This window comes from Musca autumnalis, unplaced genomic scaffold, assembly GCF_047663935.1.
Source record: "Musca autumnalis isolate F117 unplaced genomic scaffold, ASM4766393v1 scaffold_1, whole genome shotgun sequence".
Lineage (NCBI taxonomy): Eukaryota > Metazoa > Arthropoda > Insecta > Diptera > Muscidae > Musca > Musca autumnalis.
The window spans coordinates 61838093-61863121 of record NW_027411644.1 but is presented as its reverse complement, the minus strand read 5'-3'; the positions used below and the strand labels follow the sequence as shown (position 1 = coordinate 61863121).

The window sequence follows — 25029 nt, the reverse complement described above, 5'->3', positions numbered from 1 at the left end:
GTCTTCATTTAACCTTCTCATAAAAGGTGTCTTCTAAAGCACGCTTTCTCAAAGAAACAGTAAAAATCACAATGACTATCCGCTATTAAAATTTAAACACGATTCGAAAAGTGACCTTAATCTCTGGGATAAAGCGAAAAACTGAAACTAAACTTTTACTGAAAAGGGACCAGGTGGAATAGACCGTCATAGTCTACCTTAAAATTGATAGTTTTTGTGTAAATCAGCCATTTAAATTGGTCATCGTAGGATTTTTTAAAACTTTTGGGTATTTATGGCCATATCCACGAAAAAAATATATCATTGCAATCAGAATCACACGGACTACTTTCTAAGAAAGTTTCAAAACAATTTTCGAACATATGTATGTATGTATATTGGTATGAATGTTACAAATTGTTAGCGTAATTGTTCAGAAGACACTAACGGACATACATATATACATTCGCATTTACACGATGAAGCCAAATGATGACAGCAAAAGAAAAAAAAAACGCAATAGTCCTGGCAAAATATGTCCCGTTTGCCCACACACCCACCAACTTTGCCTAACAGCCAAATTTTTGATAACGGTGTTGTAATGAGATATAAGTTCCAAAATCATGACTGTTGATGTTGTTGTTGTTGCTGGGAACAACATAGACAATTTAATAACAACATATTAAAGGAACTTTTGAGATCATGTAAAAATCACCCACATCCAGTTGACAAAACAGCTTGAGAGGAGTTGTTCAGGGAGGGTTTATTGTTCTTTAAAATTAATTCAAAATATAAAATTAAATTCATTTTAAAAATGTACAATTTACATATTTATGTATAGCTAAGCAAAATTCATTAGGAGACTTGTTGCAATATATGTCTCTTTATGGACTGTAAATGAATCTGCCCAACGATTCCCTCGGGGTATGAAAGGTTTTTCTTTCGTTTCATTTTTTTTCGCAAAGAGACAATAATGACCATCATTGTTGCGATGGCGCCACTGCAATCATTTGAATACTCTACATGTGCCATATGTCCATCACAGAGGGGGTGGAGGCAGACAAAAAAAAAAGAAAGAATGAAATTAATTTTTTTTTGATGCTGTGTATTCGTGATATGCGATTTGAAGTGTAACATTTAATATTGGAATAAAGCTACGAACATATGGAATTAAGGGCATTCAAACAAATTCCGTAACACTTTATAATTACACTGTGCTACACGAAAAATATTTATGGGTTCTGACTCAAAGATTTTATCGTGTTGGGGTCCATTGACAACAAAAAAATGGTTCCTTTGGGACACTTCGTTTATTGGTTTTATAACGGTAATTGTAGTGAAAAACGGGGCTTTTGAAATTTTCAAATTTAAACGGGCATAACTTCTATATTTCACATAGTTTTTCTTTTAAAGGGACGAGTAATATCTTTCGAATGAGCCATTAAGTTTTGAAATCGGTTAACAAATGGCTAAGTTATAGTGGTTGATGTGCGAAAAAAAATCAAAAATCGGGAAAATGATTTCCCTCGTGCTTTAGGCTGCTTAGAAGATACCAAACAGTATAATAATTTATTTTTATTAGGAAGAAAATTAAGTTAGCTTTCGAAAAAGGGAAAAATAAATGAAATCGGTTGAAAAATAGATAAGTTATGAAATTTTTTTTGTTCTTACTTTTTGGTTTTTTATGCAAGTCCGTCCCTCCGTTCGTCTCTTGTAATCACTCTAGCATCCACAAAAAAATGAGATAGGACGCTGAAATTTTGGAACGATAAGTCTTTTGTTTCGGGGCAGGTCAAGTTCGAAAATGGACGACATAGGTTCGCGTAGTGGTATAGCCCCCATATTACAGTACCGCCCGATTTCAGGCATTTTGGCGATTTTAGCCACATTTTCAGACCGAATGAGCTAAAATTTGGCATTTGGGCTTTCCAGTGATCAAGAAACTTCTCCACCAAAAATTATGGACATAGGTCTAAGTTTAGCGTACATAATTATGTACCAGTGTATGCTAACACCAGAATATGCTACCACCCCAATTTTCAAGTCTACTCGTACTTAAGGAATGGAATTCATGTAGATTAACTAATGTGTGAAAAGAAGCAGCTATCATAACCCTACCGAAGACATGCGGCTTAATGGAGAGACATCTTAATACCTTAAAGATAGTGGTCGCATTGATTTTAATAGGCAGAATAAGAAAACATTTAGGGGTATTCAAAAACACACGGCATTCGGAGATCTTCAAATCAACAGAAGACCCCTTTCGGAGGTCTTCAATAAACAGAAGAGCCATTTCGGAGGTCTCCAATCAATAGGAGAACTCTTTAATAGGTCTTCTATCAACATGTGACCTTTTTAAGAGGTCTTTTATCAATAGAAGACTGCTTTTTGAGGTTTTCTATCAATGGAAGACCCGTTTAGGTGGAATTCTATCAATTGAGGACCCCTTCAGAACGTCTTCTATTAATAGAATACACCTTTATGAGATCCTCTATCATTGAAAATTCTCTTTAGGGGGTCGTCTATCAATAGAAGGCACCTTTGTGATATGTTCGATTAATAGAAGACACATTTATGTTATCATCGATTGACAGAAGACCCCTTTATGAGGTCTTCAATAAACTGAAGACCCCTTTAGAAGGTCTTCAATCAATAGAAGGGGCCTTTATGAGATCTGCAACTAATAGAAGGCTCCCTTCAATAAACAGAAGACTCCTTAAGGATGTCTTCTATCAATAGAAGAGAACTTCAACAACAAACAAACAGAAGGCACCTTAGGATGTCTTTTATCAATAGCACACATTTTTAGGAGGTCTTCAATCCATAGAAGACCCCTTTAGGAGTTTTTCAATCAATAGAAGGTCCCTTTCTAGGAGGTCTGCAATAAAAAAGAAACCTTTAGGAGGTCTTCTACAAATAGAAAAAAAAAGAAGAAATTCTCAATCAATAGAAGATCCGCTTTAGGAGGTCCTATATCAATAGCAGACCCCTTTCGGAGGTCTTCAATAAACAGAAGAGCTCTTTCGGAGGTCTCCAATCAATAGGAGAGACTTTTTAAGAGGTCTTTTTTCTATCAAAGGAAGACCCCTTTAGGTAGAATTCTATCAATTAAGGACACCATCGAGAATACACCTTTATGATATCTTCGATTAGTAGAAGACCCCTTTATTAGGTCTTCAATAAACAGAAGACCCCTTTATTAGGTCTTCAATAAACAGAAGACCCCTTTAAAAAGTCTTCAACCAATAGAAGGCCCCTTTATGAGAAGGCCCCTTTAGGGGATCTTCAATAAACAGAAGACCACTTTAGGAGGTCTTCAATAAACAGAAGACTTCTTAAGGATGTATTTAGGAGGCATTAAATAAACATAAGACCCCCCTTAGAAGGCCTACAATCGGTAGGAGACCCGCTTAGGAGGCCTTCGATCAATAGGAGACTCTTTTCGGAGATATCCTATTAGTAGAAGATATCCATTTAGGGGATCTTCAATGAATAGAAGACTTCTTATGAAGGTTTTCATTAAACAGAAGTCCCCTTTGGGAGTTCTTCGATTAACAAAATAAGTCTCCAATCAATAGAAGGTCCCTTTATCAAGTCTTCTGCCAAGAGCAGGCCCCTTCAGAAGGTCTTCTATCAATAGAAGAGACCTTTAGGAGATCGTCTATCAATTGAAGACGGCTTCTACGAGGTCTTCTATTTATGGAAGACCCCTTAAGGAGTTCTTCTATCACTAGAGGACTTCTTCAGGAAGTCTTCTATCAATAGAATAGACCTTTAGTAGATCCTTTGTAATAGGTAGTTCCCCTTAGGAGGTCTTCTATTAATAGGAGACACTTTAGGATGTGTTTTATTAATAACACCCTTTGAGAGATTTTTTATCCATGAAAGACCCTTTTAGCAGGTATTTTATTAATAAAGGGACCCTTTTAGAGGTCCGCAGGAAACGGTACGTTTCTATAAGAACACCGATTGGCCCAATGGGTCTTCACATAGAAGACTAATAGGTCTATTATGGACAGAGCTCCGATTTACTCGGTGGTGAAAATTTGGGGGGGGGGGGGTGGTGTAGGTTTTTTTGGGTGCAATTTTGTTGATGGGGGTGGGGCAAGTTTATTTGCCCCCCTCAACTTGCTCAAATTCAAGAAGAGTTTCACTCGCGAGTGGAATTCGAGACAATTAGAGCGAGTATTCGGAGCTCTGATTATGGATGATCAGTAGACCAATAGGTTTTCTTATAGAAGACTAGTGTATCTACTTCTAGAAGACTAATAGGTGTTAATAATAGATCTTTGTATAGAAGACTAATTGGTCTTCTTGTCGAAGGTTAATAAAATTGTCTTCTTATAGAAGACTAATTGGTCTTCTTCTGGGAGGCCAATGGTCTTCTTATAGAAGGAATGCCAATATGTCTGATATATGTCTAGAAAAATAAACGTATAAACGTACATACATATGTATGTATGTACGCTAGGGTGGGGCGATTTGTGTGGAAGGAAAAAACCCTAATGAGCCCTTCGCGTTTCTGATTCCTGGGATTGAACTGAGCAAAAAAGTATACTGGACCATATATCTACCGTGAAAATCGAGCCTCCCGATTTTGACTTTAAGTTTTTTATTGACCTTTTTTGGATATTTTGGCATATAACAGCCAAACCATTGAGATCTTCGATCCAACACAAAGACAAACATTGTAGCCAAGACAGTAATTGAAAACTCTCTAATACATCGCAAAAGCATTGGAACGCTCCTTCAGACAGTTTTGGCCTTAAGAATGTGCAAACTTTTCGGAAAATGTCGATAAATGACATTGTGCTACAAAATTTGACCCGAAAAATATTCAAGTGTTCTGATGTAAAATTATATCGTGTTGGGATTCATGGACAACGACAATGCCTTTATTTCGTTTGGGTCACTTCGTTTTATTTTTTTATAACGGTAAAAGTAGTGAAAATCTGGGTTTCTTACATTTTCAAATTTAAACGGGCATATCTTATTTTTTCCACAACGGATTTCTTTTGATCCTTCTTCCTTTTAAAGGGGTGAATAATGTCTTTTGAATAAGCTATTATTGTTTCAAATCGGTTAACAAATGGCTAAGTTATAGTGGTTTATGTCTGAAAAACCCCACAAAAAACCTATAAAGGAATTTCTCATAATTTTCAAAAATATAATGTTTTTTTGTTTTGTTCAATATTTATTTTGAAAATTATGAGAAATTCCTTTATAGGTTTTTTGTGTGGTTTTTTAGACATAAACCACTATAACTTAGCCATTTGTTAACCGATTTAAAACAATAATAGCTTATTCAAAAGACATTATTCACCCCTTTAAAAGGAAGAAGGATCAAAAGAAATCCGTTGTGGAAAAAATAAGATATGCCCGTTTAAATTTGAAAATGTAAGAAACCCAGATTTTCACTACTTTTACCGTTATAAAAAAATAAAACGAAGTGACCCAAACGAAATAAAGGCATTGTCGTTGTCCATGAATCCCAACACGATATAATTTTGCATCAGAACACTTGAATATTTTTCGGGTCAAATTTTGTAGCACAATGTCATTTATCGACATTTTCCGAAAAGTTTGCACATTCTTAAGGCCAAAACTGTCTGAAGGAGCGTTCCAATGCTTTTGCGATGTATTAGAGAGTTTTCAATTACTGTCTTGGCTACAATGTTTGTCTTTGTGTTGGATCGAAAATCTCAATGGTTTGGCTGTTATATGCCAAAATATCCAAAAAACGTCAATAAAAAACTTAAAGTCAAAATCGGGAGGCTCGATTTTCACGGTAGATATATGGTCCAGTAGACTTTTTTGCTCAGTTCAACCCCAGGAATCAGAAACGCGAAGGGCCCATTAAGGTTTTCAAATCGCCCCGGCCTAATGTACGCATGTCTTGCTATTAATTACCCATTAATAATGGCCGTTGGTTGTCATAGAACGTGGCCTCAATTTGTCAGCATCAATTAGAAACCCAAGAGTTCCGCCAAACATTTAGGAAACATTTATCTCTTAGCCAACATTTACATTTGTTTATATGCATATATACACATATATATATGTACTCACTAATGTATGTGTGTGAGTGTTATGCATTATGTATTGCTGTCAGTTCAGGGTAACATTACAAACAAATCCCGCTGTTCAACTATTTACCACCCATTGGGTAATGAGGCGGAAATAATTTACAAAGGCCAAATGCATATTTCATGGACTGTATGTGTGTGCGTATGTCCACGGGTATATGCCCGGTAGGTGGAGGATATCCTCATGCCAGATTGTATGTTTTCTTTGATTTAAAAAAAAAACCAAAATATTAATATGCTGCGTTCGACATATAGGCCGGTAAATATTTACATTTGCTTGCCTTACAGATGAGTGGATTTTTCGCATATTTTTGTGTTTTGTTTATTTTCGTAATTCTACGTTCGGATATCAAAATGGAATTTAAATGATGGAGGATGTTTGTATAATCGTTTATACATACATGAATTTAATGGCTAACGATGACCTTTATTGGGTAGGAAGGAAGGAAGAAATTTTGTGTTACTTTGTTTATAAAACAGATGATGGCAAAGGGAAGACAAAATCATATCCAAAAACAACATTTGGGGAAGAGGCATAGTCAGACTGTCTTCAGTTAATATACCTAATGAGCACCGTCACCATACGCTAAGCATGTCGTGTAGTGGTTAGGAGATAACTTTTCTGGCATTCGTTTTCGCTTGCAAAAATCTTGTGATTATTCAGCTCATCTGTAAAGAGAAAAAGGAAATTAATTGACATCTAAGCTCCGAACACATCAAAGCGAAGGATTGTAATTTAATTAACAAGCCGAGCCTTATTTTTAAAAATTATTCTCTTTGTTTTGGGTACTATCTAATCCGCTTTCGAAGTAACTAAGTCATATTTAAGCTCTGTAACAGCGCTATATTTCGAAATACACATCCAAAAAATAACATTTTTATAATAGCCTGCAATTCTCTTCATTAATACCATTCAAGGTCCCACTTTACCTGAGCACATAATAAATAACTAATTTTCGTTTCTGCTAATGATGACCTCTATTTTGCATCTGTTTCTGGTTTTTTCCTAACAATTCTTATTTTCTATTTTTATTGACAAAAAATCAATCAATTTATTTCTTTCCAGATGGCTGAGCTAATGCATCAAATGCGTGATCCCGCTCACACCTTGGGCGGTTCCGTTGGCAGTATACCACAAACATTGGTGGCAAACAGCAGTTCGGGTAGTGGTGGTGATTTGACAATGCAAAAACTGCTGGCCGGTAATGGCATACACACCACGCCAGCCACGAATCTTAAGATGGCCGAAGCAATGCGTCAGGCACAACATGAGGCGAGTCCAACTGCAGGAGCAACGTCCAAAATGAAATCTTCAAAATCGTATACACATGGTCTCAGTAATTCCGCAGGAACGGTAAGTAAAAATAAAAACATGAAAGGTTTCCACCTAAAGAGGTCTCCCATTGATAGAAGACTTCCTGAAGGGCGTCTTCAATTGAAAGAATACCTCCTCAAACGGTCTTCAATTGAAGGAAGACCTCCCAAATAGGTATTCTATTGAAAGATCACCTCAGATAAGAGTCTTCTTTAAATAGAATACCTCCTAAGAGATATTTTATTGACAGAAGAACTCCTAAAGGGGCCCTACTAAAGAGAACTTCCTAAAGGAGTCTTCTAGTAATAGAAGACATCTTAAAGAGGTCTTCGATTGATCGAAGACTGCCTAAAGTGGGTTTTCTATAGATAGGAAACTTCCGAGAGGGGCCTTCTACTGATCGATCGGTGTCTACTATTGATAGGAGACTCTTCTATTCTACTATGTTTAGTGAAGACCCCTTTAAAGGGTCTTATGCTCATTGGAGTCCTCCTCAAGGGGTCTTCTATTGATAGAAGTCCTTCTAAGAGGATATTCTGTTTATTGAAGACCACCTAAAGGACTCTTCTATTGATAGGAAACCCCGAAAGTGGTCTTTCATTGATCGAAGACCTTCTAAAAAGGGGTTCTATTGACAGAAGTCTTCATAAAAGGCTCTTTTATTGATAGAAGACCTGCTAAAGGGGGTCTTCTCTTTATGGAAGACCACCTAAAGTGGTCTTCTGTCTATTGAAGGTCACCTAAGGAGCTCTTTTGTTTATTGCAGACCTTCTAAAGGGGTCTCCTCTGTATTACAGAACTCCTAAAAGGGGTTTCTTTTGATCGAATACACCTTAAAGGGGTCGTCTATTGATAGGAGACCGCCTAAAAGGGTCTTCTGTTTATTGAGGGCCTCCTAAAGGGCTCTTTTTATTGAAGACCCCCTAAAAGGGTCTTCTATTGATCTATTCTATCGATCAAAGACCTCCTAAAGAGGTCTTCTATTGATCGAAGACACCCTTTTATAAGTCTTCTAGGGGGTCTCCTGAGACCTCCTGAAAGGCTCTTCTATTTAAAGAAGACGTCCTGAGAGGGTCTTCTTTTCATCGGAGACCTCCTAAAGGGGTCTCCTATAAGGACTTCCCAAAGGTTTCTTCTCTTTATTGAAGACCACCTAGAGGGGTCTTCTGTTTACCACCTAAGGAGTCTTCTGTTTATTGAAGACCTCCTAAAGAGCTCTTTTGTTTATTAAAGACCTCCTAAAGGGGGTGTTCTCTTTATTGAAGACCTCCTAAAGAGGTCTTATTTTGAAAGGAGACCTCCGAAAAGGGGTCTTCTGTTAATTTTAGACTTCTTCTATTGACAGGAGAACTCCTAAAAGTGTCTTCTATTGATATGAGACCTCCGGAAGAAGCCTTCTGTTATTTAAAGACTTGCTGAAAGGGTCTTCAATTGTTTGGAGATCTCCTAAAAGGGTCTTCTATTTATTGAAGACCTCCTAAATAGGCCTTCTATTTAAAGGAAAACTCCGAAAAGAGTCTGCTATTAATCGGGGGCTTCCTAAAGGGATAGAAGTTCACCTAAAGGAGTCATCCATTGATAGAGACCTCCTAAAGGGGGTTTCATTGATAGAAACCTTATCAAATAAGTCTTCTATTGAAAAAACCTCCTAAAGAGTTTTTCTATTTATAAAAGACCTCCTTAAGGGTCTTCTATTGATATAATATAGAAGTCTTCCTGTTGGGGTCCTCCATTGATAGAAGACCTCAAAAAAGGTTGTTCCATTAACAGAATACTTAATAAAGGTGTCTTCTATTGGAAGAAGATCTCCTAAAGGGGTTTTCTCTTGATAGAAGACCTCCTAAAGGGGTCTTTTAATAATTGAGGACTTTCTAAAGGGGGCCTCCATTGATAGAAGACCTCCTAAAGGGGGTTTTCTATTGATAGAAGAACACCTAAAGGTGTCTTCATTTCATAGGAGACCTTCTAAAGGCGTATTCAATTGATTGAAGACTCCCGTTTGGAGATTTTCTAGAAGGTATCCCATCTTCTACTGATAGAAGTCCTCATAAAGAGGTCTACTGTTATTTGAAGAACTACCAAAGCGGACTTCTGTTTATTGGAGACATGTTAAAGGAGTCTTTTATTGATTATAGGCCTCCAGAAGGGGCCTTCTATTAATTGAAGACCTTCTAAAAGGATCTTCTATTGATCGAATACCTCCGAAAAGAGTCTTCTATTGATAGAAGAACGCCTAAAGGGGTCTTCATTTCATAGGAGACCTGCTAAAGGCGAATTCAATTGATCGAAGACTCCCGTTTGGAGGTCTTCTAGAAGGTATTCCATCTTCTATTGATAGAAGTCCTCCAAAAGGGGTCTTCTGTTATTTGGTGACCTCATAAAGGGGTCGTCTATTTATTGAAGACTTATTTAAGGAGTGTTCTGTTGATAAAGGTTTCTCCCGTTTATTGGAGAACTCTAAAAAGGATGTTCTTTTGGTAAAAGAGCTCCCCACCTACTAAAAGGGTCGTCTATTAACCGAAGACGTCCTAAAGGTGTCCTCTGTTGATTGAAGACCTCTTAAATGGATATCCTATTGATAAAAGACATCCTAAAGTGGTATTTTCTGAATTGAAGACCTTCTGAAGAGGTCTTCTATTGGTTGGAGTCCTCCTAAAAGTATTTTCTATTGAGAGGAGACTTCTAAAAGGGATCATCCCTGCACTGAAAACCTCCTTAAACGGATTTTCTCCTAAATTGATCTTCCATTTATAGAAGGCCTAAAGGATACTTCAATTGTTATAAGTCTTCTAAAGGGGTCCTCTATAGATAGAACCCTTAACGAAATTCTTCCATTCATAGAAGATCTCCTGATGGGGCCTTCCGTTGATAAAATACCTCCTACAATGGTTCTTCCTTTGATAGAAGTTCTCCTAAAGGGGTCTTCTATTGAGAGAAGACCTCCTAAGCCGGTATTTTATTTATAAGATACCTCCTACGATGACCCCCAAAGGCATCTTTCATTGATAGAAAACCCCCTAAAGCTCTATTCCATTGATAAATAATCTTTGAAAGAGTCTCCTTCAAAAAAGACCAGAGGTCACGTTCATCTTAAATTGCCTTTATTTTGACCATTTTCACTTTTGTTTTTTTCTGCATCCTATATCATTTCAGGTAAACATTCCAACCTCTACCTCAGCACAAAGTAATCTCTCGTTACTCGCCGACATCTCACCAAATCATACACACTTCTTTGAGGTTATGTATGTGGGTAAAATTCGGGTATCACACAAACGGGTACCATACTCCTTCATTGATGATGCCTTGCCGAAATTCAAGGCCTACGATGCTCAGCGTCAGCGACTCATGCAAATGTCTTCAAATCGTAAAATGTCAATGACCAGTGAAGGAGCCTTTGTTGGATCGGGAACACTTGATCTCAAGAATTGTTCTTTTAAGGGTAACGATGTTAAGGAAGAGGATGAAGAAGAGGCTGAACGTGAAGATGCAAAACGTTTACAAGAAAAAGAAGACGCCGTCGCCGCAAAGAAAAAAGAAGAAGCCGGCGATGATGTGACCGAAGGTGATGTTCAGCTAGAAACGGTGAATGTTTTTGTTAAGGCCGCGACACCAATTGATGGTGATAGGGAGGCAGATGCTGATCTCAGTGACCAGGGTGATAAGAAGACCCCGGAGGACAATAATAAGGAGAATAAATTGCCAGTGGGAAATCGTTTAATACGCGGCATAAGTCAACTGGAAATACCGCTAAAGAAAGAGTAAGTATTGGGAGGGAATTTTTTCTTTGATCGGGGGGATAATGGGTTTCAATCAATCATCAGTCAGTTAGTCACACAATTGTGGAATTGTGTTCTGTGTGTTTTATGTTAAGTGTTAAACCTTTTGTAAAGCCTTAAAATTAAGTTCGGCGGAACAGTGTTACAAAGATTTTTCTAGGAAGGAGGTGAATGTAAAATCATCTTGAAGAGAAAGAAGCCGTAGGTTGAGATGCCAGTTCCAGAAATAAAATATGCCCCACAAGAAATCTACTAGCCGCAAGTAAAATAAAGAAAACCAATAGTCGTTACCAATAAGTTTCCCTTCGAAGCCCAATAGGTCTTCTTTAAAAGACCTCCTAATGGGATCTTCTGTAGATAAACGACGTCCTATATGGGCCCCCTATGTATTGAAGATCTCCTAATGGCATCTTGGAGACTTCCCAATGCGGTCATCATGGAAGACCTCCCAATTCGGTCTTCTGTAAACAGAAGACCCCCTAAAGAGGTCTATGGGGGCTATTATAGATAGAATATCTGCAAAGGGATCCTCTATAGACATACGACCTTCTAAAAAGGTCTATTGTAGACAGATGAGAGGATCTTCAATAGACAGAAGGCCCCCTCATGGTGTCTTCCTTATATAGAAACCCTTCCAAAGTGGTATTTTATAAACACAAGGCCTCCTAAAGGGGTCTTATATACAAAGAAGACCTCCTAAAAAAGTATTTTCTAGATAAGCGACCTTCTTCTATAGATGGAAGACCTCCTAAAGGGGTCTTCTATAGATGGAAGATCTCCTAAAGGTGTGTTTTGTAGGTAAAAGACCTCCAAAAGGGGTCTTCTATAAACAGAAGACCTCAAAAAGTGGTATTCTATAAATATAAGTCCTCCTAAATGGGTCTGCCATATATTGAAATCCTCCTCAAAGGATCTTCTATACATGGAAGACCTCCAAAAGGAGTCTTCTATACATAGAATACCTCCTAAAGAGTCTTCTTACATAGAAGACCTCCTGAAGGTCTCTTCTATACGTAGAAGACCTCCTAAAGGGTTCTTCAATACATAGAGGATTTCCTAAAGGGGTCTTGTATACATAGAAGGCCTCCTAAAGGGGTCTTATATACATTGAAAACATCCTAAGGGGAACTCTGTACATATAAGACCTCCTAAAAGGGTATTATATACATAAAGAGCTTCCTAGAGGGTCTGCTGTACATAAAATACCTCCTATAGGGATCTTCTATATGTAGAAGTCCTACTAAAGTGATCTTCTATACATAGAAGGCCTCCTAAAGGGGTCTTCTATACATAGAAGACCTCCTAAAGGGGTCTTCTGTACATTGAAAACCTCCTAAAGGGGTCTTCTGTACATTGAAGACCTCCTAAAGGGGTCTTCTATACATAGACGACCTCCTAAAGGGGTCTTCTACACATAGAAGACCTCTTAAAGGGGTCTTCTATACATAGAAGACCTCCTAAATGGGTCTTCTATACATAGAAGACCACCTAAAGGGGTCTTCTATACATAGAAGACGACCTAAAGGGGTCTTCTATACATAGAAGACCTCCTAAAGGGGTCTTCTATACATAGAAGACCTCCTAAAGGGGTCTCCTATACATAGAAGACCTCCTAAAGGGTTCTTCTATACATAGAAGACCTCCTAAAGGGGTCTTCTATACATAGAAAACATCCTAAAGGGGTCTTCTATACCTAGAAGGCCTCCTAAAGGGGTCTTTTATACCTCCTGAAGGGGTCTTTTATACATGGAAGACCTCCTGAAGGGGTCTTCTATACATAGAAGACCTCCTGAAGGGGTCTTCTATACATAGAAGACCTCCTAAAAGGGTCTTCTATACATTGAAGACCTCCTAAAGAGGTCTTCTATACATAGAAGGCCTCCTAAAGGGTCTTATATACATAAAAGACCTCGTAAAGGGGTCTTCTATACATAGAAGGCCTCCTAAAGGGTTCTTCTATACATGGAAGACCTCTTAAGGGGTCTTCTATACATAGAAAACCTCCTAAAGGGGTCTTCTACACCTAGAAGGCCTCCTAAAGGAGTCTTTTATACCTCCTAAAGTGGTCTTCTATACATAGAAGACCTCCTAAAGGGGTCTTCTATACACAGAAGACCTCCTAAAGGGGTCTTCTATACATAGAAAACCTCCTAAAGGGGTCTTCTATACATTGAAGACCTCCTAAGGGGTCTTCTATACATAGAAGACATCCTAAAGGGGTCTTCTATACATAGAATACCTCCTAAAGGGGTCTTCTGTACATTGAAGACCTCCTAAAGGGGTCTTCTATACATAGAAGACCTCCTAAAGGGGTTTTCTATACATAGAAGACCTCCTAAAGGGGTCTTCTATACATAGAAGGCCTCCTAAAGGGGTGCATATAGGGCTTCCTAAAGGGTCTGCTGTACATAAAATACCTCCTATAGGGGTCTTCTAAACATAGAAGACCTCCTAAAGGGGTCTTCTATACATAGAAGACCTCCTAAGGAGGTCTTCTGTACATAGAAGACCTCCTCTATGGATATTCTGTACATTGAAGACCTCCTCAATGGATCTTCTGTACTTTGAAGACCTCCTGAAGGAATCTTCTATACATAAAAGACCTCGTAAAGGGGTGTCCTGCAGATAGTAGACCTCCTACAAGGGTCTTCTATACACAGAAAACCTCCTCAAGAGATCTTCTATACATAGAAGACCTCTTCTGGGGACTATCTATACATAGAAGACCTCCTGAAGGGGTCTTCTCTACATTGAAGACCTCCTAAGGGGGCCTCTGTACATTAAAGACCTCATAAAGGGGTATTCTTTACATCGAAGACCTCCTCTATGGATCTTCTGTACATTGGGTCTTCTATACATAGAAGGGTCTTCTATACATAGAAAACCTCCGCAAGAGATCCTTCTATACATAGAAGACCTCCTGAAGGGGTCTTCTCTACATTGAAGACCTCCTAAGGGGCTCTTCTGTACATAGAGGGCCTCTTAAGAGGATCTTCTATACATAGAATATGTCCTAAAGGGGTATTCTCTACATTGAAGACCTCCTAAGGGGATCTTCTGTACATAGAAGACCTCCTAAAAGTGTCTTCTATAAATAGAAGACATCCTAAAGGGGTCTTCTATACATAGAAGACCTCCCGAAGGGGAATAATATACATCGAGGAACTCATAAAAAGGCCTTCTATACATAGAAGGATCCTAAAGGGATCTTCTATACATATAAGACCCTCTAAAAGGTCTCCTCAAGGGACCTTCTATACAGAGAAAACCTCCGAAAGGGGTATTCTCCTCAAGAGATCTTCTAAACAAAGAAGACCTTCTAAAGGGTCTTCAGTAGATATCTCCTAAGTGGTCTAATAAAAAACCTTCTAATCTTAAATAGTTTAACGGGTCTTATTTAGATAGTACTCTTCCTTAAAAAGCCAATAAGTATTTATACATATAGAAGACCAATGGGTTCTGTCTTAGTGATGGCTTCCCACAATATTCGACGAAATTAATTTCATTATCTTCTCTGTTATTGCTTGCATTTTTCGCTACGCTTTCGGATTTCAGAGAATCTCAAACTATTGATGAAAATGAACCCTTACCAAGTAATGTTATAATCAATCAAAAACATCCATCACCACCAAGGCAGGATCAGGAGGCAACAGAACCGGTAATTATACCTCCCGTACAGGATCAACAATCTGAAGAAGCGTCACAACCATCTAATTCTGCATCACAACCACGACAACATTTACATCCGAATCTTGGAGCGGATAAGTGAGTAAAGAAGTCTGATAACGTACACCACCAGCACCAACAGAATTAGTTTTGTTATATCCTGCTTGTTATCCCCCCACCAAATCCAGAGTTTTGTATGATTTCCCCCCGCAATTTAAAATGTTTGTTTTGTATTTGAGTTGATTGTCTTGTGTTCATATTTTACTCCCACCCCTCACTTGCATGCTTCTCTTCATAAGAATCCCGACAACTTCTTTTTCGTTTCAGAATTTGTAGGTTATTTTTTACTGCTGCAAGCTGAGAAGGCATATCCGCTGTCTTCTCCCCTTTTTATTAGCTTACAAACCAAACTTAATCTCTCTCTCTCTCTTTGTTCCCCCCACTTTAGCCTACCAAAGCAACGTGATCGTTCGGCTTCGTACGGCTGTATACCACCCTATGTTGAACAGAATCGTACCATGGTCTTTCTGGTGGGTCGTTCCGACTTGCGGCTGATCTCCCCGGATCGTAAGCAGGTGTTGCTCTACAAAGATTTCAAAGATGTGGCCAGTTGTGCCCAGGGTCAAAAGAATGCCGATCACTTTGGCATTATCTGTCGTGAGGCCCACAATGATGGTTACATTGGCTACGTTTTCAAGTGTCAATCGGATCATGTTTGCGATGATATTGTGGCCGCCATCTCCCAGGCATTTGTCACCTGTGCTGAACAAAAGAAAAAGGAAGCCACCCAAATATTCTCCTGTGATCATTGTCCCATGTTGTGGTATCACAAACTCTGTACCGACGTTGAAGGTCTAAGTGAAAAGAAGACCCAAGCTATGATATTTAGGCGCATCGAAACTTTAACCGATGATGAACAGGACACCATATGGGCCAAGTTTTATGGTTCGGAAAAAATGACAGCACCACTACAGGAACAAAATCAATTTCTGATGATGTTATTGCGAGCTCACTGTGAGTCACGACAGCAACGACATGTCCACGACACGGCAGAAAATCGTTCGGAATTCCTCAACCAATATCTTGGTGGTAGTACCATTTTTATGAAGGCAAAACGTTCGCTGACAAACTCCTTTGACCATTTGCTAAAGCGTAAGGCCTCCAAGGATGATATTGGCGCAAGTTTGCAGGTTAAGGAACACAAGATACGGGAAAGTTCAGCAGAACCTAAGTTGGAGGGTTCGGGTGGTGGTGATTCACCACCGGAAGGCTTTAGATCACGATCCAACACCATTGGTGGTACTAGTCCAAGTAAACCGCAGGCGGAACAATTAAAATCACCAATGATGGATATGTAAGTGAAAGGAGAAGAATTCGAAGAAAGGTGATAATAAGCTTTTGTTGCATGTTTTCAGATTCATGAAAGTGGGCAATAGTCCCAAGGTGGAGGAGGCTCATCAAGGCTCCTGGCGCCAGGCCATACTCAATAGTGTGGTGACACCCTCGAAGGGTATGGATGGTTCAGATGGTCAATCGGAATATTTGTCACCAATGAGGATAACACGTAAGTGAAAATAAATTGAGGTAGAAATGAAAGGATGGATAATCTAAAATGCCCAGAAGGCATTAGGATTGGGTCACTTCTATCAATAGCAGATCCCTTTAGGAGGTCTTCTTCTATTTTATAAAAGACCCTTGTGTTGTGTATTTAAATTGAAAAATGAGCACGCGTTGATTAATGTTTAAATAATACTTTATTTATTAAATAACTAACAACAAAGATGAATATAAAAATGGAGTCGAACGTTTTGATCTGGTTGATAGTTGAAATCGAAGTGAACAAGTTAATAATAACTAGTAAGTAAAATGGCTGTTACTAAAAATGTAACGAATACTAATTAGTACAAAAGATACATTAGCATTGAGTAGAAAAACTTAACATTGCAGGGTTGCCATCAAATATCAATACATCATGAAATACACCACACCTTGTAAGAGATCATCTTTCTATTGAAGATAACTGTAGCAGGTCTTCTATCAATGGAAAACCCCCTTATTAAAGTTCCCTTTCGGAAGCCTTTTATCCACAGATGGAGGAACGCCTTTGGTAGGCCTTTTATATATGCAAAACCCTTTCGAAGATCTTCTGTCTCTAGAAGACCCCTTTCGGAGATCTTCTGCATTTAGAGGACCACTATAGGAGGTCTTTTATTTAAAAAAAAACCATTATCTGAGGTTTTGTGTCTATAGTAGTGTTGGGCAATCTCGTTCATTGAGGGGATCGATCTTTTTCATTCCGTTCACCAAAAAGATCCGGGTCGTTTACTTCGTTCGTTGGCTCTTTTTCGTTCAACAATACATTTGACTTTATTATTTTCTTTTGAAGTCGTTCGTTCTCTGCTGCATATGACTCCGTCGTTCTTTTCACCGAATCGTTCTTTTGAAAATGTTCGTTCACGAATAACACATTGTGTGCTAATGAGGGTGGTTTTGTTTCTGAACGTAGTGGTGGTGGTTTTGACATGAAAGAAGCAGATGAACGAATGATGCAAAGAAAGATATGACCGATATGTGCTACTGAACGAGGTGAGTTACTGAGCGAGAGTAGCTCTCTGAATCATTGTTTTGTGTGGAAATTGTGCTGTTTGCGCTAACGCAGCGTTTGTTTAGAGTTTGACTGCAAAACCAATGCTGCTAATTTTGTAAGCAGCAATGACTCGTCCATCGGGGATCTAAATGAACGATATAAAAGAATGGGCTGGATACGGATCCGTTCGTTCTTTTCACAGAATCGTTCCTTTGAGCCGGTTCGTTCATGAACGACTCAACTCTAGTCTATAGAAGTCCATTTTAGGAGGATTTCAGTCTATAGAATACCTCATGGGAGGTCGAAGGCCCCTATAAGAGGTCTTATTTTTATAGAAGGCTCCCACTGGAGATTTATTAGAAAAAGACCATTTATGATGTCTTCTGTCTGGAGAATACCCCTTTCATGAGGTCTTGTGTCTATAGAAGACACCTTTAGGTGGCCTGCTTCTTTTCGATGACGTATATGGGAGGTTTTTTATCTACAGGTGACCCTTTTTGGAAGTCTTCTGTTTATAGAAGATCCTATAAGGAGATCTTCTACATTTCGAAGGCCTCTTTGGGAGGTCTTCTACATTTTGAAGGCCTTTTTAGGACGTTTTCTACATTTCGAAGGCCTCTATGGGAGGTCTTCTGTCAATAGGGATGTCTACAGAATACACCTATAGGTTGTCCACATCTTTTCCAAGACGCCTACAGATGACACCTTTAGTAGATTTCTGTCTATAGAAGATTTTTTAGGTGGTGCACTTATTGTCGAAAGCCCCTGTTATAAGTCTTCTGTCCATGGAAAACCCCTTGAGGAGGTCTTCTGTTCATAGAAGACCCTTTTAGTAAGTCTTTTGTCTATAGAACACCCTGTTAGGAAGTCTTATGCCCATGGTAGACCCCTTCTGTCCATGGAACACCCTTTTAGGAGGCCTTCTGTATATGGAAAACCCTTTTAAGAGGCCTTCTGTCTATAGAAGACCCCTTTCGGAAAGATTCTGTACATAAAAGACCCCTTTAGAAGGTCTTCTGTCAATAGAAGTCCCTTTTAGGAGGTCTTCTGTCCATGGAATACCCTTTTAGAAGGTCTTCTGTATATAGAAGACCCCTTTCGGAAAGATCCTGTCAATAGAAGACCCTTTTAGAATATATTCTGTACATAAAAGACCCTATTAGGAAGTCTTATGTCTATGGAAGACCACTTTAGGAGCTCTTTTGTCCATAAAAGACCCTTTTAAGAGATCTTCTGTTCATGGAAGACCCTTTTAGAAGGTGTTCTGTCTATTGAAGACCCCTTTCGGAGGTCTTCTGTCCATAGAAGTCCCTTTTAGGAGGTCTTCTGTCCATGGAATACCCTTTTAGAAGGTCTTTTGTCTATAGAAGACTCCTTTCGGAGGGCTTCTGTCATTTAGAAGGTCTTCTGTCCATAAAAGACCCTTTTAAGAGGTCTTCTGTTCATGGAAGACCCTTTTAGAAGGTCTTCCGTCTACAGAAGACCCTTTTCGGAGGTCTTCTGTCCATAGAAGTCCCTTTTAGGAGGTCTTCTGTTTATAGAAGACCCTTTTAAGAGATCTTCTGTTCGTGGAAGACCCCTTTAGGAGGTCTTCTGTCCATAGACGACCCTTTGAGGAGGTCTTCTGTCCATGGAAGACCCTTATAGGAGGTCTTCTGTCGATGGAAGGCGGCTTATGCAGGTCTTCTACTTTTCGAAGACTACTTTTGGAAGGCCTTCTGCCACTAAAGGCCCCTATAGGAAGTCTACTGCCTATAGAAGACACCTTTATGAAGTCCTCTCTTCATATAAGATACTTTTAGGAGGTCTTATGTTCATGGAAGACCCTTTTAGGAGGTCTTCTGTGTATAGAAGAACCTTTAAGAAAGTCTTCTGTCCATGGAAGACCCTTTTAGGAGGTCTTCTGTGTATAGAAGACCCTTTTAGGGGGTCTTCTGCCTATGGAATACCCTTTTAGGGGGTCTTCTGTCAATAGAAGACCCCTTCAGGAGGTCTTCTGTTCATGAATGACGCCTTTAAGGGGTCTTCTGGCCATGGAAGACCCTTTTAGAGGTCTTCTGTCCATGGAAGGCACTTTTAGTAGGTTTTGTGTTCATAGAAGACTTTTTTAGGAAGCCTTCTGTCTATTGAACACATTTAGGAGGTCTTCTGCCCATGGAAGACGCCTTTAAAAAGTCTTCTCTCCATAGAATGCGCTTTAGTAGGTTTTCTGTTCATAGAAGACCCCTTTAGGAGGCCTTTCTGTCCATGGAAGGCCCCTTTAGGAGGACTTCTGTTCATAGAAGAACCCTTTAGGAGCTCTTCTGTTCATAGAAGATCCCTTTAGGAGGTCTTCTGTCCATGGAAGAACCTTTTAGTAGGTTTTCTGTTCATAGAAAACGTTTTTAGGAAGCCTTCTGTCTATTTAAGACCTTCAGGAAGTCTTCTGTCCATGGAAGACGCCTTTAAAAAACCTTCTCTCCATAGAATGCCCTTTTAGTAGGTTTTCTGTTCATAGAAGACCTTTTTAGGAAGCCTTCTGTCTATAGAAAACCCCTTTCGGAGGTCTTCTGCCTGTGGAAAACCCCTTTCGGAGGTCTTCTGTCTATAGAATACCCCTTTAGTAGGTCTTCTGTAGTACAGAAGACCCCTTTCGGAGGTTTTCTTCTTTTAGATGTCTTCTGACCATGGAAAACTCTTTTAGGATGTCTTCTGTCTCCCTTCAGGAGGTCGGCTTTCTTGAGAAGACCCCTTTAGGGTGTCTTCTGTTAATAGAAGACCCCTTTCGGACTACTGTCGATACTGTCGCTTATGCAGGTCTTCTATTTTTCGAAGACTCCTTTTGGAAGACCTTCTGTCATTGAAGGTCACTGTAGGAGGTCTTTTGTTCATATAGGACCATTTGTCTTCAGAAGACTCCTTTAGGAGGGCTTCTACTTTTCGGAGACTCCTTAAGAAGGTTTGATGTCTATAGAAAACCACCTGATGAGATCATCTATACCATAGAAGACGCATTTATAAGGTGTTATACGTTTCAAATACCCATTTAGGAGGTATTCTGTCTACCAAAAACTCCTTTAGCATATCGGTCCACGAATCTGAGATCGAAGACCTATCGAAGACCTCTTTACGAGCTCTTCCATATACATAAACCCCCTGAAGAAAGTCACCTATCTACAGAGTTCTCTTTAGAAGATATCTTCAGGAGGTCCTCTACTTTTCGCAGACTATTTTAGAAGCTCTTCTATCGATAAATCCATCTATAGGTTGTCGGATTTTTTTATTAATTTTCTGTCTTCCCTCTCTCTCTCTGTTTCTCTTTCTCTCTAGAACCCAAAATTGGCAAGCGAACCCGTGAAGAGTTACGTGAACTGTGGAAAACTGCGATACGTCAAACCATTTTACTAAATCGCATGGAGACGGAAAATGCTATGTTGCAGGCGAGACAAAATGAAAACGAATTGAAACGCATGAAATTGGACTATGAAGAAATTGTACCATGCGATAAGCAGCTCATTGAACGTTGGGACACCTTTATTGAGAGGGATTCGATGAAAATAGGCAATAAACGAGATCCCATAGTGTTGGCCCAGGCCATTAAGACGGGTGTGCCACGCTCAAAACGTGGTGAGGTATGGTCATTTTTGGCCGAACAATATTCCATGTATACGGCACCGGTGGATACGAAAAAATTTCCCAATTTCAATACACCCTATCATACGCTGTTGAAAAATCTCACCGAACATCAACATGCCATTTTCATTGATTTGGGTCGAACCTTTCCAAATCATAAATTCTACAAAGATCCTCTGGGTTTGGGTCAGCTGTCGTTATTCAATTTACTCAAAGCCTATTCGATATTGGATCCTGAATTGGGTTATTGCCAAGGTTTGGGTTTTATATGTGGTATACTGCTGTTGCATGTAAGTTCGAGGAATTGAAGGTCGACAAGGATATTGAATTGATTTTGAAAATTTGTTTGTGTTTTCCAGTGTGAAGAAGCTGATGCCTTCCAGCTGTTGAAACATCTTATGTTCCATCGTCAAATGCGCACCAAATACTTGCCCGATATGAAAAAATTCCAACTGCAATTATATCAATTGTCACGTTTGGTTAAGGACCACTTGCCGGCTTTGTATGTTTGGCTCGATCAAAATGATGTCTCACCCACCCTCTATGCAGCTCCATGGATTTTAACGGTATTCAGTTCACAATTCCCGTTGGGTTTTGTGGCCAGAGTTTTTGATCTGATGTTTTTGGAGTCGTCAGAAGTGATTTTTAAATTTGCCATAGCCCTGTTAACGGTGCATGAATCCGAGTTGTTGGCTCGTGATAATTTTGAAGAGATTATGGATTATTTAAAAACCGTTGTACCGAAAATCGATGCTAAAACAATGGAGAAGGTTTTGAAAATGGTAAGTAAAAAAAGAAAAAATGTTCGAAGTTACTCTGTAGGATAGTATGAGAAGGGAAGGAACAGAATATTCTGACTTACGGAATTTTCTCAAATAAGACGAACTTTGGTATAATTTTTTCATTACAATTGTCTTAAAAGTATATTCGTGGTTCATGTGGTTCCATTATTCAACATCAGCGTATATACGACGATAGAACACAGGTCTACTCTCACATTTGCTTTCTATAGAAGGCTTAATGAGGTCTTCTGTTGTGTCAAGATGACCTCAGGAGGTCTGCTGTTGTCCATGGATGACCTCAACAGATCTTCTATTGTCTATAGATGATCTCAGAGGTCTTCTGTTGTCTATTGAAGACTTTAAGAGGTCTCCTGCTGTCTATAGAGGTCTTATGTTAGCTACTGAAGATCCCAAGACGTCTTCTGTTGTATAAAGATGACTTCAAGAGGTCTCCTGTTGTCTATAGATGACATCAAGAGTTGTACGGAAGATCTCAAGTTGTACGGAAGATCTCTTCTGGTGTCTACAGATGAGCTGAAGAGGTCTTTCGTTGTGTATTGAATACCTCATAAAGTTCTGTTGTCTAAAGATGACCTCAAGGGGTCTCCTGTTGTCTACACATGACCTCAAGAGGTCCCTTGTTGTTTAGAAGACATGAAGAGGTCTTCTTTTGCCTAAAAAAGGTGTTAAGAGGTCCCCTGTTGTTGTAGAAGACCTGAAGAGGTCTTATTTTGTGTATGGAAGACCTCAAGAGGACTCCGTTGTCTATTAATGACCTCTAGAGGTCCTCTAAGAGGTCTTCTTTTGTCTCAAGATGACCTCGAGAAGTCTTCTCTTTTCTATAGATGACCCCAAGAAGTCTTATGACCTCATAAGGCTTCCTGTTGTCTACAGTTGACCTCAAAAGGTCTACTGAAGACCTCAAGAGATCTTCTGATATCTATAGAAGACTACAAGAGGTCTTCTTTTGCCTAAAAAGACTTGTTGTTGTAGAAGACCTCAAGAGGTCTTATTTTGTCAAAAAAAATGATCTTAAAAGGTCTTCTGTTGTCTATTGAAGACCTCAAGAGATCTTCTATATCCTCCAGATGATCACAATAGCTCGTCTGTTGTCTAAAAGTGACCTCAAGAGGTCTTGTGTTGTCTACTGAAGACCTCAAGGGGTATTTTTTTGTCTCTTGAAGACCTTAAGAGGACTTCAGTTATCTATAGATTACCTCAACAAGTCTTATGTTGTAATCAAGACTCCAAGGAAGATCTCGATTCACAAAATGCTCTCGATAAATTATTAACGGCCATAAATCCTTATGCCCAAACTATCCAATGTGATTTGGATGAATTAACAGAGGTCTTCTGTTGTCTATTGAAGACCTTAAAAGGTCTTCTGTCTCCTAAAAATGACCTCAAGAGGTCTTCTATTGTCTATAGGTCTTCTGTTCTTAATAGAAGACTTCAACAGTATTTCAGCTGTCTATAGATGGCCTCAAGAGGCCTTCTGTTATGTAGTGAAGTCCTCAAAAGGTCTTCTATTGTCTATGGATTACCTCAAGGGGTCTCCTGTTGTCTATGAAAGACCTCAAGAGGACTTCTGTTTTGTATAGATGACCCCAAGAGGTCTTCTGTTGGCTATAGAAGACGTCAGGAGTTCTTCTGTTGTGTATGAAGACCTAAAGAGTTCTTCTGCTGTCTATAGATGACCTCATGAGGACTTATGTTGTCTATGAAGATCTCAAGAGGTCTTCTGGTGTCTACTGAAGACCTCAAGAGGTCTTCTGTTCTCTATTGAAGACCTTTAGAGGTCTTCTGTTGTCTATTGAAGACCTCAAGAGGTCTTCTGTTGTCTATTGAAGACCTCAATAAGTGCTCTATAGATGACCTCATGAGGTCTTTTGTTGTCTATAGATGACCCCAAGAGGTCTTCTGTTGTGTATGAAGACCTCAAGATGTCTTCTGCTGTCTATAGATGACCTCAAGAGGACTTATGTTGTCTATGAAGATCTCAAGAGGTCTTCTCTTGTCTACAGAAGACCTCAAGAGGTCTTCTAATGTCTATTGAAGACCTTAGGTAGGTCTACTGTTGTCTATAGATTATCTCAAGACGTCTATTGTTGTTTATAGACGACCTGAAAAAGTTTTTGTATTCTGTGGAATAACACTTTAAGAGGTCTTCTATCTATGGAAGATCCCTTTGAAAGGTCTCCTATTTATGAAAGATCCCTTTAGAAGGTCTTCTATCTATGGAAGACCCCTTTAGAAGGTCTTCAATCGTTATAAAATCCCTTTAGAAAGTCTTCTACACATGGAAGACCCCTTTAGATGGCCTTCTCGGCAGAAGATCCCTTTAGGAGGTATTCTATTCATAGAAGGCTCCTTTAGAAAGTCTTTTGCCTATGCAAGACCTCTTTAGGAGGACTTCCATCTATCGAGGACGCCTTTCTGAGATCTTCCGTCTAAGAAGACCTCTTTAGGAAATCTTCCATCTTTGAAATATCTCTTCATGAGGCCTTTTATCAATGGAAGATCCTTTTAGAAGGTCTTCTATCTATAGAAGACCCCTTTAGGAGGGTTTTTTATGTTTTGAAGACCCTTTTAGCAGGTCTTCTATCCATGGAATACCCTTATATGTGACTTTTTATGTATGCAACACCCCTCTAGGAGGCCTTCTAACCATGGAGGACCACTTTGGTACGGCTTTTATCCATGAAAACCCCTTTCACAGGCTTTGGTCCATGAAAACCCCCTTTGTTAGGTAATCTATCTATAGAAGACTCCTTTAGGAAGCCTTTTATCTATGCAAGACCTCTTTAGGAGGACTTCCATCCATCGAGGACCCTATCTGATATCTTCCATATATGAAGACCCCTTTAGGAAATCTTCCATCTGCGAAATACCTCTTCACGAGGCCTTTTATCAATGCAAGACCACTTTAGGAGGTCTTCTATCCCTGGAAAACCCCTTTGGTAGGGCTTTTATCCACGAAAACCTCCTTTGGCTGACTTTTTATCCATGAAAACCCCCTTTTTTAGGTATTCTATCTATGGAATATTCCTTTAGGAAGCCTTTTATCTATGCAAGACCCCTTTAGGAGGACTTCCATCTATCGAGGACTCCTTTCTGAGGTCTTTCATCTATATTCATTTATGGAAGATCCATTTTATGTATGGAAGAACCCTTTAGAAGGTCTTCTATCCATGAAAGACCCCTTTAGGAGGTTTTATATCCATGG

General features: G+C 39.2%; 1 protein-coding gene across 44 annotated transcripts in view; it reads left to right on the top strand.

Annotated features, from left to right (window-relative positions):
- The window catches only part of plx (PTB_TBC1D1_like and TBC domain-containing protein plx), a 126152-nt gene that overhangs the window by 98739 nt on the left and 2384 nt on the right, over window positions 1–25029 (top strand). For 22 of the 44 annotated variants that reach the window (XM_073977324.1, XM_073977355.1, XM_073977317.1 and 19 more), the window contains 7 exons: window positions 7132–7419; window positions 10534–11138; window positions 14712–14921; window positions 15271–16176; window positions 16238–16386; window positions 20719–21311; window positions 21381–21803. In XM_073977324.1, coding sequence (XP_073833425.1) covers window positions 7132–7419; window positions 10534–11138; window positions 14712–14921; window positions 15271–16176; window positions 16238–16386; window positions 20719–21311; window positions 21381–21803 — 3174 coding nt within the window. The remainder of the gene's footprint in view (window positions 1–7131; window positions 7420–10533; window positions 11139–14711; window positions 14922–15270; window positions 16177–16237; window positions 16387–20718; window positions 21312–21380; window positions 21804–25029) is intronic. The other 22 variants (XM_073977383.1, XM_073977394.1, XM_073977373.1 and 19 more) reach the window with 1 other exon arrangement.